This window comes from Hypanus sabinus, chromosome 3 (genome assembly GCF_030144855.1).
Source record: "Hypanus sabinus isolate sHypSab1 chromosome 3, sHypSab1.hap1, whole genome shotgun sequence".
In the NCBI taxonomy this organism is placed as follows: domain Eukaryota; kingdom Metazoa; phylum Chordata; class Chondrichthyes; order Myliobatiformes; family Dasyatidae; genus Hypanus; species Hypanus sabinus.
The window spans coordinates 100050136-100066283 of NC_082708.1; the positions used below are offsets into that span (position 1 = coordinate 100050136).

At 41.3% G+C, this 16148-nt stretch overlaps 2 protein-coding genes across 7 annotated transcripts in view; both read left to right on the forward strand.

The window, feature by feature from the left end:
• Positions 1-16148, forward strand: part of tll1 (tolloid-like 1) — a 393309-nt gene that overhangs the window by 95103 nt on the left and 282058 nt on the right. The window lies entirely within an intron of this gene.
• Positions 801-4636, forward strand: LOC132391544 (uncharacterized). 2 transcript variants are annotated; one of them, XR_009511259.1, is made up of 3 exons: positions 801-862; positions 1141-3224; positions 3503-4636. XR_009511259.1 is itself a non-coding variant. In XM_059964874.1 (2 exons), the coding sequence occupies exon 2, from the start codon at positions 1308-1310 to the stop codon at positions 2898-2900; it is 1593 nt and encodes a 530-aa protein (XP_059820857.1). In that variant the 5' UTR covers positions 801-862; positions 1141-1307; the 3' UTR covers positions 2901-4636. The 2 variants fall into 2 exon arrangements, 1 of the variants encoding a protein (XP_059820857.1); XM_059964874.1 differs by having other exon boundaries at positions 1141-4636.

Below are 16148 nucleotides of genomic sequence, written 5' to 3' on the forward strand. Positions count from 1 at the left end.
CGTTGATTCACATTTAGTTCAGAATTGCCACTTCACCTGCAAGATGGCTCCTGGAGATCGTACCTGGACCTTTCTTGGTCACCAGTCTTGAACGCCTCTGATCTGGCCCTCAGCAGATTGTGGATCTCATGGTTCATCCAGGGCTTCTGTTCGGGAATACTGTACTCTGATTTGGTAGGGGGACGCTCATCTACAATACAGATCCATACACACTGGTGATGATTCCTTGAACATGGCCCAGTGCACTGATGAAGCTATCCTGTAGCTGCTCACACGCCGCACCACCTCCCCGGCCTATCGCAACTGCCTAATCCTTGAATCTTTCCTCTTTAGCCTCTGCCTGTATGCAGGTAGGAAAAGGACAGCCATGTGATCCAGTTTACCAAAATGTGGTCTGGGCATGGATCGGTAGGCATTCCTTATCTTAGCATGACTGTGGTCTAGTGTGTTGGGACCTCGTGCTGATGGTAATTGGGCAGGGTTTTCTGCAAGTAAGCCCGGTTGTAGTCCATAACTGCGATCTGAAACCCATTGGGGTGGACTGCTTCTTGTTTGGAGATGGCATCTCAGGTACTTGATTATAGTCAGTTGCTGGTTGTGCTGTCTTTACGACAGTTATTTAGTTTATAATATTTTTGCTTAATAATTCATTCAATAGTATTTTCTAGTTAGAATTAGAAGTGTTTAAAGTATATTCATTGCATGTAAAATATATCGGCATGCAATGACGTCACATCCGGTTTCGCCGCGTCTTGTGGGAAAGTACCGGTTTGAAATTAGCACGAGGGTGGGGGCTCACCACGAGGCACACCTGAGCAGAAGTTGTTTTGCAGGCATGAGAAATCACAGTGAGAGCAACGCTGTAAGTTAATAGATAATCGATATATTGAACTAAGATGTTAATGCCGATCCTGTTAGAAGTAACGACGGTCGATAATGTTTATGCTTTCGTTAGTTAAAGAGTTGTGGATAGTTTGCATGGAAGTGTATTTAAAGTAGTCAATGGAGCAAGTAAACTCTGCCTGTATACTGCACCTTAGTGTAATGTAGTTATAGTCACCTTTGCAAGTATTTACAATTGAAATGTGATATTAAGGAAGGAACAAATACTGTATCAATCTTGTATTGTTTTATCAACAGTTTTCACCATATGTTAATGTGAAGAGTGAACAGTAAATGGTTAATCTTACTGCGATCTGGTTCGTATTGACTGTGGTTTAGCTCGACGTTTAATTCGGCGTTTCGTTACACGCGAAGGAGAACGTTACAGTGAAAAAGCGACATTATCAGGTGTTTCAAGTGCTGCAATGTCAGCTCGATCCAGCATCAAGTCGACGCCGCCCAGCGACAAGGGCAGTAAACCGACATCAAGTAACTCCACCCAGGCAAGAGCCAAGGCAGAAGCCGCCAAGGTGCGACTGCGTTACGCCAGACAAGAAGCAGTTTTGAAAATGAAACAGGCCTCCAGAGAAGCCGAAATCCAGAAAGAAAGGGCCGCCAGAGAAGCCGAAAAGGCCGCCAGACAAAGAGAAGAGACTGCCAGAGAAGCCGAAATCCAGAAAGAAAGGGACGCCAGAGAAGCCGAAAAGGCCGCCAGACAAAGAGAAGAGGCCGCCAGAGAAGCCGAAACCCAGTTGGAAATGGCAAAAATATCGACAGAGTTACAAGTGCTGCAGCCAGAAAGAGAAGAAAAAGCTGCCATGGCGGAAGCAGAGTACATAGAAGAAGCTGAAGGGTCGCGTGATCTGACCGCAGTAAGATCTACTTTAGAAAGGACCAGACTGGAACGCACGAGCGACTATGTACAATATCAAATAGACAGGCAGGCTCGTCTCCCCTCTCCATACGTATTCGATAACTTCCCCAGCTACGAGGAACCTCAGAGAGTCACGATTGCATCACATCCATACGAGGAAGGAAAGTTACCCTCACGGCTCCGTGATGAAGTCAAGAATGAAAGAACCGACAACGCTCCTTCACCCCCACAACAGGACGGCGGGGAGGGAGAGGTTCACTCCAGGACAACAATTGTCAGCTCGAACTGTACAGAAGTTTGCGGTCAAACTCAGTCAAGCCGTTCTTGTTCCAAGATCTGCCTCACTAAGGTGTACCCTAAAGAAGCACAACAAGACATTACCAAGTGTAAATTAACCGACGAGACGCTAGGTCAGTCAGTTTTCGTTCGAACCGAGCACAGAAACAAACTTGCACAATCAGCTCAAGATACCATTTCTTTAAAAACCAAAGACACCAAGGTCTTCAGAGATGAAGCAAATAATGGGGTTGCCCCATTGCCTTTCAGAGAACCACGCCAGCGCTCACCAGATAACAAAGAGCAGGCAGTCAAACGGTTCACGTCTTTACGGAAAACCCGGAAAAGGAAACCTGAGATGCAGCAATGCACCCGATTGGCCCACGAGGTACTGTGCACCCTAATGGCAGAGGTCACAGCCATTATAAACGCACAATCATTCCTACCTGTGTCTTCTGACCCAGAAAACCCCTTTATACTTTCGCCATCAACGCTCCTTACGCAGAAGGCAGGAGCACCTCCTCCACCAGGAGACTTCTCAGACAAGGATTTGTACACAAAGCAATGGAGACAAGTCCAGGCTCTGGCAAATCAGTTCTGGCCTCGCTGGAGACAAAAATATCTACCTTTGTTGCAACAGAGACAAAAGTGGACAGAACCCCGCAGGAATCTTCAAGTTGGAGACTTAGTCCTGCTCAGGGACAAGCAAATCGCCCGCAACAGCTGGCCAACGGCCAGAATCACTGCTACAATCCTTAGTGGGGATGGACATGTCAGGAAGATCAAATTAAAGACTACCGACCAAGGCGATGTGAAAATTTACCAAGGGTCAGTTACAAAAGTTATTCTACTTCCACCCAATGACTGATTAAGAGACTAAGTTTTGTACTCTGCTCATTGTGACCTTACGAAGGTCAAGCGGGGAGTGTGCTGTCTTTACGACAGTTATTTAGTTTATAATATTTTTGCTTAATAATTCATTCAATAGTATTTTCTAGTTAGAATTAGAAGTGTTTAAAGTATATTCATTGCATGTAAAATATATCGGCATGCGATGACGTCACATCCGGTTTCGCCGCGTCTTGTGGGAAAGTACCGGTTTGAAATTAGCACGAGGGTGGGGGCTTACCACGAGGCACACCTGAGCAGAAGTTGTTTTGCAGGCATGAGAAATCACAGTGAGAGCAACGCTGTAAGTTAATAGATAATCGATATATTGAACTAAGATGTTAATGCCGATCCTGTTAGAAGTAACGACGGTCGATAATGTTTATGCTTTCGTTAGTTAAAGAGTTGTGGATAGTTTGCATGGAAGTGTATTTAAAGTAGTCAATGGAGCAGGTAAACTCTGCCTGTATACTGCACCTTAGTGTAATGTAGTTATAGTCACCTTTACAAGTATTTACAATTGAAATGTGATATTAAGGAAGGAACAAATACTGTATCAATCTTGTATTGTTTTATCAACAGTTTTCACCATATGTTAATGTGAAGAGTGAACAGTAAATGGTTAATCTTACTGCGATCTGGTTCGTATTGACTGTGGTTTAGCTCGACGTTTAATTCGGTGTTTCGTTACACGCGAAGGAGAACGTTACACTGGTGGTATATAAACTGTGGTTAGGATTATGGAGGAGAACTGCCTAGGTAAATAGAACAGACGGCATTTGATCATTAAGTGTTTAAGTTCAGGGGAACATGAATTTGACTAAATCGCCACATCAGAATTTATCTTGAAACATACACCTCCATCTTTTGCCTTTCAGCAGTTTGGTCCACTCCGCAAATCGAGAAGCTTTCTGGTTTGACTGCTGTGCATCTTGCATACTAGGAGACAGCTCAGGCATAGAATACACCAGTCCCTCATTTCCCTCTGATACAGCATCTTGCCCTCAGATCCTCAGTTTTGTTCTCCAGCGACTGCACATTTGCCAACAAGATGCTGGGTGGAGGGGTCCTCATCCCTCAGCGTCAGCGATTCATAAAATGTTACTTTGTAATGTTGCCTGGACATCCCGAGCTTATGAAAAGTATATATAAATGTTTTTTTTCAGAAACAGAATTAGAATTGCATTTAATAACATCAATATATGTCATGAAATCTGTTGTTTTGTGGCAGCTGTCCATGGGGAATACATAATACTAAAATAAAAACTAGATTACAATAAGTATATATAAAAAATAAATAATCAGAACAAATAAGAGGGAAAATGCTGAGGTATTCCCATTATTAGCTTCAGATCAAAACTTATCCAGTGCCTGTGTTGCAGAATTCATTCTGCTGCATAGGGAATAAATGTAGATTTTTAGGGTTCTTCATTTCTTCAGTTTCTATTCATTTCATTGATAAATATGAATCCATTCTTGCCCCATTTGCAAAGAAACGGATATCTTCTGCAACATTTTCAACCACTTTGCTCAGAAGGAACCTCAATAAAGTGGGCATGCCTGGACCCATTCACCAGGCGGGGATCGTTACCACAGAGTTCAATGGTAGTTTTTGTAATTTTTAATGGAAATCATCTTTTATCTGCTCATTTGAAATTACTTGTATTTGAACTTCTTTTCAGATGTGTATTTTGATGGCAACTGGTACTCTGCACACTGTTGTGGCTTTTCAGCCATTCAAATCCTTTGTATTTTACTAAGTCCGTGTTGCTGAAGACACTCAGTGATTGTGGAGAGTGTTTTCTTTTGCACTGCTGAGCCAATAATTGAGTGGAGCTGATCATTCAGCTGCCATTAGCAACAGAAGGACTTCTGCATTTTTGAAAACTGTGAACATGAAATTTGGATTGCATTTATAATGGAAAGGAAGTTTCACAAATCAATTTGATCATTTTCTGTGAGGTTGATCACATGGTTAATGTCTGCAGTTGCCGAACGTTGCCATTTGTATTTGTATTTCCTTTTGTTAAATGTCTTTTTAAGCTTAATTAAATTTTGAGCCAAAAGCCAGATGCTGGTTGAAGGATATTCATTTTTACATATCATCTGATTTTTTACTTTGTTACCATCTCTTTTATTGTAAAGATACGATTTTTAAGCTACATTCATATTTTAGACATGTTCTTTGGGCAAACTTTGAAAATATCATTTGAAGAAGTGTCAGAACCTGACCTGCTTAATTTTATATTTTGTGAATTTTATTTAATTTCTATTCCAGTTGATGCATATTGCCCGGATGGAACAGTGAAACCAACTCTTATACACTACTGTGCACTTTGTGTCTTGATGGGATACTGCTTATAATTAGTTCCAAGTCCATAGTGCCTCTGACACACGCATGCACAGGGGTTGCAAATATGTGCAGTAATGTCAAACTGTGTACAACACTCATTTTGCTGGATAAATAATGAACTGAAGCTGGTCTGAATAGGAGAGATGGTTCCTTTCTCTGTGTTAATCCAATCTTACCTAGCCCCTGCTGAACAGGGCAAGGCATTTTAGTTAGAAGTGTTTAAATTCCTGTGATTGGTTGTTTCACCTTCCTGTCAACCCAATATTCTTGTAATTCTCAAGCCACCACGTCATTTGATCCTATCAATCATATTCCAATTCCTCCCCAAACACTCCCACTCCTACCCCATCCTTAATGATTTTCTGTTCTTCTGTCATTACCCCAATGCCTCATGTTCCTCTGCTGAATTTGACCAATAATCTCCCATCCTCAGATCATCTGCCTGAATCTTACCAACAATTGCTCATTGATCATTTTCCACCACCAAAATCAATGTCTGCCTCACTCTTTGACTTCTCATTATCTTCTTAATACTCTTTGACTGCTTCTGCCTCTAAACTTACCAGCTCCACAGCTTGGACAGCCATGCCCAAACCCTGCTGAGGTGAAAGCTGCATTCTTTCTTGGAATAACCACCAACAACAGTCTCTTGTCATATTAAAGTAGGGGAACAGATACTTTTGAGTTAAAATCAATTGTCTGTGCTCCCCTATAAATGATGAAGTAGCAGACCCAGATGTGTGGACGCCTGCAATCTTCCCACAGCAGAGTCTCCACCTGACTCTGAAGTCTAAGGACTGAAGCAGAGGTGAAATAGTAGGGCAAACACGAGGAAATCTGCAGATGCTGGAAATTCAAACAACACACACAAAATGCTGGTGGAACACAGCAGGCCAGGTAGCATCTATAAGGAAAAGCACTGTCGATGTTCCGGGCCGAGACCCTTCATCAGGGTATGAAATAGTAGGCTTAGGTTCCCTGTGTAAGGAGTACTCATTTGCAAAGCTTTTCATGTGTTAGTATGCCTGTTGTATTGGACTATCAGAAATGGGTAGGCTCAAGGACCATGGCTAACACCATTGTTAGGTCTGAGAAGCAGTTGTTTTCCCATTTTGTATTGTTATTGATTTATTATTGAAGATATAGTGAAAGGCTTGTCCTGCACACTCTTCATACAGATCAAACCATTGCAGTGCGTTGTGGTAGAACAAGCTTAAAAAAGACCAGTAGCAAGTGTAAACACTTCAGAGAAAGATAATGCAGATGAACTAAGGGTAGGAGCACAGAGAGGCCAAGATTCCATTTTGCCCTACAAGAGGTCTATGCAAGAGTCTGATAACAATGAGATGGAAGCTGTCCTTGAGCCTTGGTGGTATGTGATCTCGGGCTTTTATATCTTCTGCCTGGTGGAAAGGGGGAAGAGAGAATGTTGTGTATCTGTGTACTTGACTGTGGTGATTCGTAGCCTCTTCAGTATACATTGCCAGTAAGGCCCTCCTGCAACTGGCTAAGCTTCTACCAGTTACGTCCAAATAATAAGTGTCTCTCTCCTTTGACCCTGCAATATTTAATGGGGTCAGTGTTAGAGGTCCTGTCCCAGCCTGGTTTGTGTATCTGGTACTCACACAACAGGACCTTGTGTGCCTTGGGGTTTTGTGGTGTTCAATTAAAGAAATTTTCCAGTGAGGAGATGATGACTAGTTTCAAAGTGTAGTTGCCATTGTGGAGAATGAAGCATGGGATGCAGAGTCAGCTGTGCCTGAAGATTCTGTTAGTTTTGTAACACCGAGCTTATGCTAGCTGTTCACATTAAACGTGTATAACTTGCATGTGTGAACTGAGAGCAACTACTGTCTAATGAGTATCTGGCACATGATGGGGATTACAACACGGCATGTATGCTTGATGTCTGTAGAGACAGATTTCATAGCATGTGTGTGCACAATGGGACAGAGCGTCTGGCAGGAATAGAAAGTGAGAAACATTTCAGTAGTTTGGTTTACAGCAAGGTGTCACCTTGTGACCAATCTGCTGAGAGCTAGTCATAGTATTTTACATCTAACTGCTCAATACTTATAACAGATAAGTTTTTTGATGAGTTTTTATTAAAACCACAAAGAAACTCTGAATTTAATCAGAATTAAATTGAGGATAAGGATTGTTATTTTGTAGCTAACAAACTAGCTATAATTTGCAGCTATAATACTGTGCAGCTGTAATTTTCCAAGGCAACAGCTTAATTTGTAACAGCTGCTGTAAATCTGTACCTTTCTGAAGAGAGCCCTATTTATAAAGGCCAACTAGATGCCTCTCAGCCAATTCTTGAAGTGCTTGACACAGACTGAATTCTGATTGTTACGTAAGTGGATGCCACAGCTATTTTCACACCCCTAAACCATAAATGACAATGAGGCGAGTGATCAGTCAATGGGTTTAGTGATACATGCTCTGTTCAGTTTTAAATAATTTCATCTTGCTGCTGGACAATTGTAGCAGGTGGAGCAACAGTTCAAAATATTTGAAGGACGAACTACTAAAATTGCTCTCCTAGAGTCTGAGAGGTTTGGAGTGCAAAACCAAAAATAGTTTTCATTTAGAGGTGAAAAATATTGCATTCAAGCCACAGCAAACTCCAAAGAACAAAAGTATAGCAGAAAGCAAACTGCTGGAGGACTAATTACATCAGGCAGCATCTTCAGGAAACAAGTAATAGTCACACGCATGGCCTCCAAACTTGTCTACTGCATTTGTGCTCCCCTACATCAGTGAATTGATGTTCAAAGTAAAAATTTATTGTCCGAGTACATGCATGTCACCACATACAGGTATAAAGCAGGTAGGGCAGGGGGCTAAGTACCCATCCCTGCAGTTCTCCTGAACTGGTAAAGATTGTGGAGGTGCTGTTTTTGCCAATCCAAACTGACTGGGATCTACAAGAAAGGATGTCTAGGATCCAATTGTGCAAGGGGCTGTTGAGGCCCAGGTATTGGAGCTTGCTGATTAGTTTTGAGGGGATCACAGTGTCAAATGCCGAGCCGTAATCAGTAAACAGCATCCTGATGTATGCGTCCTTGCGGATTTAAACATAGACTAGGCACTTGCCTCTATTTGCAAACTATTTTAACTGCTGTCCTTGTCGCCACACCAACCTGTCCGATCTGAGCCCTCTTCATTGCCAGGGTGAGGCCAAATGCAAACTGAAGAACAGCGCAGTATATTCTACTTGGATGGACTGCAACCAAATGGTATGAACATTGAATTTTTCAATAACCCACACCTCATATGCTGCTCTCTCTCCTTCAACTCCCCCCTTTCCCTGCCTACCACTTCACCATCTACATTCTCCCCTCCCACCTGGCTCCTTTTGTCTCTTATCCTAAAACATCAATTCAACCTTTGTCTCTACACAAAATGGCTGTTTCTCTAGCAGTTTGTCATTTGCTCTAGGCTCCAGCATCAGCAGCCTCTTTGTGTCTCCACCAATACAGCAGAATTCTACTAAAATTTAACAAAGAAGATTTCTCTATTTGATATTTCTCTGTTTGATAGGAGCAATCATGTAATGGCTCTGCATTACATCAGATATTTGAGATTTTTGGGATAAATCCCTGAGTTTGGTCTAGTATTGGAATTAAGATTGTTTACACTTATGATTTGAAATGCATAATTACAATTAATTCCACAATATCAACAAAAGACAAAATGCTGTATTACAATTAAGAACTCGAGCTAGAGGGGATAGGCAAGAGATTTAGAGGGAGCCTGAGTGGCAGATTTTTCATATATGGAATAAGCTGCCAAAGGAAGTAATGGTTGAAGCAGGTACATTTGGACAGGTACATGCATAAGAAAGGTTTAGAAGTTTATGGGCCAAATAAGGGTTCAGATTAGCTTTGATGGGCGTTTCAGTTGACAAGGACCAGTTGTGTTGAAGGCCTATATCTGTGCTGTATGACTCCACCGATTTATTGTACTGTGTATTTTGGCTGGCAGGATATTGAACATGGCAATTTATTGAGACCACAATCAGATTTTTTTCCCTTTTATTACCAACAGCTTAACATCAGAAATGCCTACTTTTGGAAATGTATAAGTATTCAGATTATGCACTGGAGTAGATGGCTTGGCCCCTTGACCCTGCTCCAGTATTGAATAAGATCATGTCTGATAGAGTAGGTTAAAGGGTTGGCACAACATTATGGGCTGAAGAGTCTACAATGTGCTGTAAGGTTCTATGCTATTGTAAACTCAATTCTATATTTCTGTTTTCTTGGAAACTTTTCATCCTCTTTCTCATCAAGTATCAATTTACCTCAACCTTAGAGGCAGTCAACAATTCTACCTGTTGAAATACAATTCCAAGCATTCATAACCCTCAGAAAGAAAAGATTGCCTCATCTTTATCTTAAATGAATGAACTCTGATTTCCAAACAGTGGACTCTAGTTCTAGATTCTCCCATATCCCTTAACAGAACCCCTCAGGATCCAAGATGTTTATTTCTTGCTCTTATTTCCCTTGCTCTTCTGACTTAAGTAGAGATTAATTGAGACCGACCCATCATTCCTGCTAAGAAAATGTGCTATTCCAGGTAAATCTCTGAACTGCATGCATCACAGCTCAGTTTGGCACTGCTCTGCCTGAGACTGTAAGCAATTGCCTAGAGTTTTGAATGCAGACTAGTCCATCATCCAAATCTGCCCCTCTTCCAATGATTCCATCTACACTCCCCATTCCTTTGGAAAGCAGCCAACATAGTCGAAAACCTCTCCCACCTGGGTAGAAGTAGTAAAAGCATGAAAGTGCATACCAACAAGATTAAAAACAGCTTCTATCTGACTGTCACATGGTAAACGATAAACTCTTGATCTTCCAGTCTGCCTTGCACTTTATTTGTCAGTCTGCACTGTACTTTCTCTTTAATTATGTCACTCTATTCTGCTTTTCTCTTTACTACTTTGTTGTAATTATGTATTGAATAATATGCCTGAATGCCATGTCAACGAAAGCTTTTCAGTGAGATTTAGTAGACGTGACAAAAATAAATCAATTCTAATTCCAATTCCAATATTAAAGAATTCATTAAACTTTTACAGCTCACTGAGGCCAATACTTGGCAACTGTGTCCAGGGCCGTTTTCCATATTGCCATCATGATTGCCCAAGCTCCCCGTTTGGACTCTGAGCTACTTCAGTTATCACAGTCCTAAAAGTCCTCCAACACCATTTTCAACCATAGCATAGACCCATTTGGGCCTGAGACTACCAGATAGCATGAACTCCACCTCAGAACAGATTACCAAGTGGCGCAGATGCAATGAGAGTTACATATCAAACTCTGGTACTATAGCCTGGAACAAGGGCATAAAGACTAAAACCTAACATTAGTGCTACTAGAGTACTACCTTGTGCACTAGGGTGCACTAGAGCATCTATGGATACATGCTTATTAACAGGTAAGAGAAATATTCTTAACCTTTCTCTGAAGTGCATCGGCATCACGCCATCTACAGAGCCGCTCATTTGACATATGCGGCTCTCTTTATGTTGGGGGGGGGAAGATAGGGGGCAACTGTGTGTCTTTCCTGGCATGGAATAGTAATTCTGCTATTAAAGGATTAGTTATTTGCTCTTTGATTGAGGTTGCCGATACCTATTCACTGGTTTTAACACATTTCTGATGCGGAAGCTGTTCAGCAATTTTGAATCAAGCAAGAAAACTAGAGTATGCATGCTCATGACTTCTTGGCAGCTTTTAAAGACTTGATTAAAACCTGGGTGAGGAAGTTTCAGGCCGACTTCCAACAAGCTTTGATGCAACTAACATTTGTGGCTTTTAAAGGCGTTGTGATTCATCATGCCTCACATTTTATTGACCAATATATGTATATACGGCTGCATTTTGACAAGTCAGAACCTCTTTGGCTTTGGTATTTTCCAAAGAAAACAGCAGTTAGCTTCTTGGAAGAGTAGAAGCTGATATTAGTTCTGATTTTGACTTGCTGGCACTAAAATTTGCATATCAGCAGTGCCAATCCAGAACGGTTAGTGTGAAGCTTGGGTTGCCTGATTGAAAGTGTGTTTTCCATCCAAATTTTTTGTACTTTTTACTCCCTTGCTCCATGCTCAGTTTTGAAATAACTAAATCAAAGCAAGTAATTTATTTCATGGATGAACATATTGTTACTTAACCACAAGATTAAAATTAATCCTAGGTTTGCTTTAGTTATGCAGAGTTAAGAACTCCACCTGATTTTCACATCATCCGCACTGCAAATAATGGGGGTAGTGGTCTGGTGAAATTAATTATAAACTATCTCTCATTGCTACCTGACTTGCTGAAGTCGGGGTTCTTGTCCCTTACCAGTTGGAAACCTGATTAAAATAGCTATTGTTAAATCCTAATTGAATGAACATTAAATAAGATGCTGCAAATCTGCTGCAAAAGGAAAAAATTGCTTGAAACACTCTAACAGTGGAAAGGTGCAATAATGGACCTTTCAGTTTGAACATTTGTTCTCAGAATAGGGAAGGAAAGAAAGAAAACAAATTATTTAAGTTGCACAGAGGGTACAGGAAAGATTGGAATTGGGAATACTTCTGATGGTTAAGGTAGGGTTACCATGGGGATAAACGCTCAAGGTCATCTATTTGGTAAACTTGTTTATTGAGGCACAGAGAAAAGCTTGTTTTGCATACCATTCTGACATATTGATGTAATCACAAAGAAGGCATGTCAGCAACTATACTGCATGAGTTTGAGGAGCTTTGCTATATCACCAAAGATTCGCAAACATCTACAGATGTACTGGGCAGAGTATTCTAACTGGTCGCATCACTGTCCGGTGTGGAGCCTCCGATGCACCGGAGCAGAAAAAGCTGTACAAAGTTGTGGACTCATCCAGCTCCATCATGGGTACTAGCCTCCCACCATTAAGGATACCTTCATAAGGTAGTGCTTCAGGAAGGCAGCATCCATCATTAGGGATCTTCACCATCCAGGCCATGCCACCCTTTCATTACTGCCGTCAGAGAGGGGGTACAGGAGCCTGAAGCAACAGCTTCCTCCTCTTTGCCATTGGATTGCTTGAATGGTTCCTGAGCTCATGAATGCTACTTCACTATTTAGTCCTGATGAAGGGTCTCAGCCTGAAATGTCAACAGTGCTTCTCCCTTTAGATGCTGCCTGGCCTGCTGCATTCCACCAGCATTTTGTGTGTTGCTTGAATTTCCAGCATCTGCAGATTTCCTTGTGTTTGCTTTTGAAATTCACTATTTAGTCCTGACGAAGGGTCTCGGCCCGAAACATCGACAGTGCTTCTCCCTATAGATGCTGCCTGGCCTGCTGAGTTCCACCAGCATTTTGTGTGTTGCTTGAATTTCCAGCATCTGCAGATTTCCACGTGTTTGCTTTTTAAATTCACTATTTAGTCCTGACGAAGGGTCTCGGCCCGAAACATCGACAGTGCTTCTCCCTATAGATGCTGCCTGGCCTGCTGAGTTCCACCAGCATTTTGTGTGTTGCTTGAATTTCCAGCATCTGCAGATATCCTCGTGTTTGCTTTTTAAATTCACTATTTTGTTCTGTCTTTGCACTGTTTATTTAAATAATTTTAATATTATTGTAACCTACAGTAATTTATGTATTGCACTGTACTGCTGCCACAAAACAATAGATCTCATGACTTGTGTTAGTGATAAACACAACTTTGATTATAATTCATTTGTGCAGATCAATTCCTTGTAACTGGGACAGAAGCTGGCCTGGAGTCTCTGTTGGTCTGTGCTTTAAAGCTTTTGTATATTCTGGGAGTAAGGGAGAAGAGAGGATGTCTGGGGTGGAAGGTCTTTGATTATGCTGGCTGCTTTACTGAGACAGCAAGAAATTTGGGCAGAATTCATGAAGGGGAGGCTGGTTTTCCTAATGAGCTGTGTCCACAACTCCCTGCAGTTTCCTGTGGTCACGGGCAGAGCAGCTGCCATGCCAGCCACAACACATCTGGATAAGATGTTTTCTGTGGAGCAGCGATTTTAAAAATTGGTGGAGGGTCAAAAGGAATATGTCAAATTTCTTGAGTCCCTCCTAAAGAGGTAGAGGCACTGATGAGATTTCCTGGTTGTGGCATTTACACGGTTGGATCAGGGCTGGCTGTTGTTAATGTTCATTCCTAGGAACTTGAAGTTCTCAGCTCTCTCAACCTTGGTGCTGCTGACGTAAACAGGAACATGAGTACTGCCCCTCTGATGCACCATCAATAACTCTCTCTGAGACGTGGTCGAGATATCGGCTTTTATTGACTGGAAGAAAGAACAAGCAGTAGTTGACCACCATACTACATCCTGGAGAATGAGGCCAGGCTCAGGCCTCAATCGCCTTTATACCGGGGTCAGTGGGAGGAGCCACAGGAGCAGTCAGCAGGGGGCGTGTCCAGACAGGTATATGTAGTTCACCACACCCTCTCTCTGAATGTGATGATCTGCTCCTTTGTTTCGGTGACATTGAGGGGAAGATTGTCATGGCACCATGTCATTAGATTCTTTACTTCCTGTGCCTCATCTTATTGTTCTTTAAGAATACTACAGCAGAGTGTTGAACCAAGTACTAGCTCTACTTACTGAGGAGGCTGGTAGATTAAAAATATTTCCCGATTTCAACTCTGCTTATTTGATTCTGCAGCTATGCATTTTCATTGGCTCACTACTTGAAGTAAGGTATATTGCTGCCGAGACTAATCCAATAAAAATGCAGATTTAAGCATCAAATTGTGTATTCCTCTTTCAGTCTCAGATATTTACATGATAGAATTCTCCCAGATCATCCACAGGGATGAGACAGACAGATGGTTCACTGCATGCTTTCTTTCACTTTGTTATTTTCAGCACATGGTGGCAGGGAATTCAACCGAGCTCTTAACTGTCAGTGAGCTGACAATGAGAAGAGCAAATGTACTGATAGCCCATGCGTTGTATTGTCAGATGCCTCTCTATTTTATCATATAGGTGGTTCCTAGCTAATTGTCACAGATGGGATTTACACCAAATTTGAGAAATGGTGCTCAAAATTTCAGAATGAACTCCTTACTCTTTATTGCTTGTTAATGCCCTAGATCATTTTTCTTTCTCATATTAAGACTTTGGAATTTCATTATCATTTGTAATCCTTTCGTGGTAGATATCTGACATTTCCCGAGACTGTTTTTACACAATCTACACAATATATAGTTAAGAAATGATTTATAGCTAACCATATGCTTTTTTTCATAAGAATTTTATGCTGTACAGAATTTTAATCATTTGTCACCTCCATCTAATTTGTTATTTACCTGTCTTTTTCCGAAATTTAAACTTATTATTTAGTTAATTGTACCTAATGAAAAGCCACCAAGTGGGCAAAGCTGATTAAAGGAAAGAGACTGAGGTTTGTTGTGTTGGATAGTGGCCATTTAGGAGCCTGTCCAGTGTTGCTGCTGCTTGATTTTGTACATCAGCAACATACCTACCCATGAGCATTGTATTTATATCAAAATTAAATCATGTGGCTTTTGTGAATTGAGGAAATATTGAGTCATAAGCATACACATATGCGAACTTCAACATGGAAATCTGTTGGACAGAATTTTTAAGTAAGACTATTGTAGTCTCATTTCAGATGATTTTTAGAGAGGTTCTTGGCTTTGTGAAATTCTTTTACTTTTTTACAACTTCTTGCTCAAGGGACTTGGCACCACTCCCGGTGCTTTGCCAAAGATGACAGTATTTCCAGGGGGAAATTCTGACATTTTTTTTTGAGAAGGTGGTATGGGAAGCTGCCTCATTGGGGCACTTCCATCAATTTGTTCGTATCCCTTCATACAAGCCCAAAGATGCATCGACTTGCCCGTGATCTGTGGAACTGGTATCACAAATCCATCCCTGGGGCTGGGGTCAGGGGACCCCAAGAGCTGTTCTGTGGTTTTATTTTAAACTTGTATAAACACAAGACCTGCAGTGATTAGAGTATTAATAACTGCTGGGCCTCTTCTTCTGCCTCCTTCTAGTGCTGGATAATTCACAATGGAACTAATCTCCTCACCTTTGGTCATAATGGATACAAACATTTGATTTCTTAACTGAAGAGGAGTTGTCTACCACTGATGATTATCCCACTTGCTTATTACCAATTTCTTGAGCAAAGGATGTAGCATACACAAAAAAACTATGGCAGCTTTTATTAAGTGTATTAATATTTTTTTGCTATGGCAGCCAGTTCCCTTTAAATGAAACCAAGTTTTTTGCTAATCCATCTGATTTTTTTTTGGATGATGGCAGGAATTTCTTCAAATTGGCTCCTGGTGTGTGTGTGTGTAATCTCAGGAAAAAATAGATAAAGAAAAATAATCTTCTACAAAACCGCATTTCCGAAACGGAGACACACAAGGCTACAGGTGTTGGAATCATCAGTTGGATGAACTCAGCAAGTCAAGTAGTATCTGCAGGAGAAAAGGAACTGTCACTCTTTCGGGTGCAAACCCTGAACTGTGATTGAGAGTTGTGAGGGGAGATAATAAAGGGAGGGGGAAGTGGTGAGACAGAGGTGAATCTAAATAATTCCCCTCCACCAACACTGTCATCTGCCTTGCTGAACTTGTTTTTGCCCCCCACAGATGCTGCTCAACCTGCTGAGTTCCTCCAGTAATTGTTTTGTAGTGAAATATTCTTGCATTTGTTTGGCTTCTTTCATATTAGGATGTTCCAAATGTGAAGGTGGAATCTGAGCAAACAATATTTTCACAGTGACAAAAATGTGATGAGGGTTTCTCTGTGCATTGAAGGATTAGTACTGGCTGAGACACCAATAGAGACTCCTTTGAATCAGGTTTATTATTACTGATGTATGT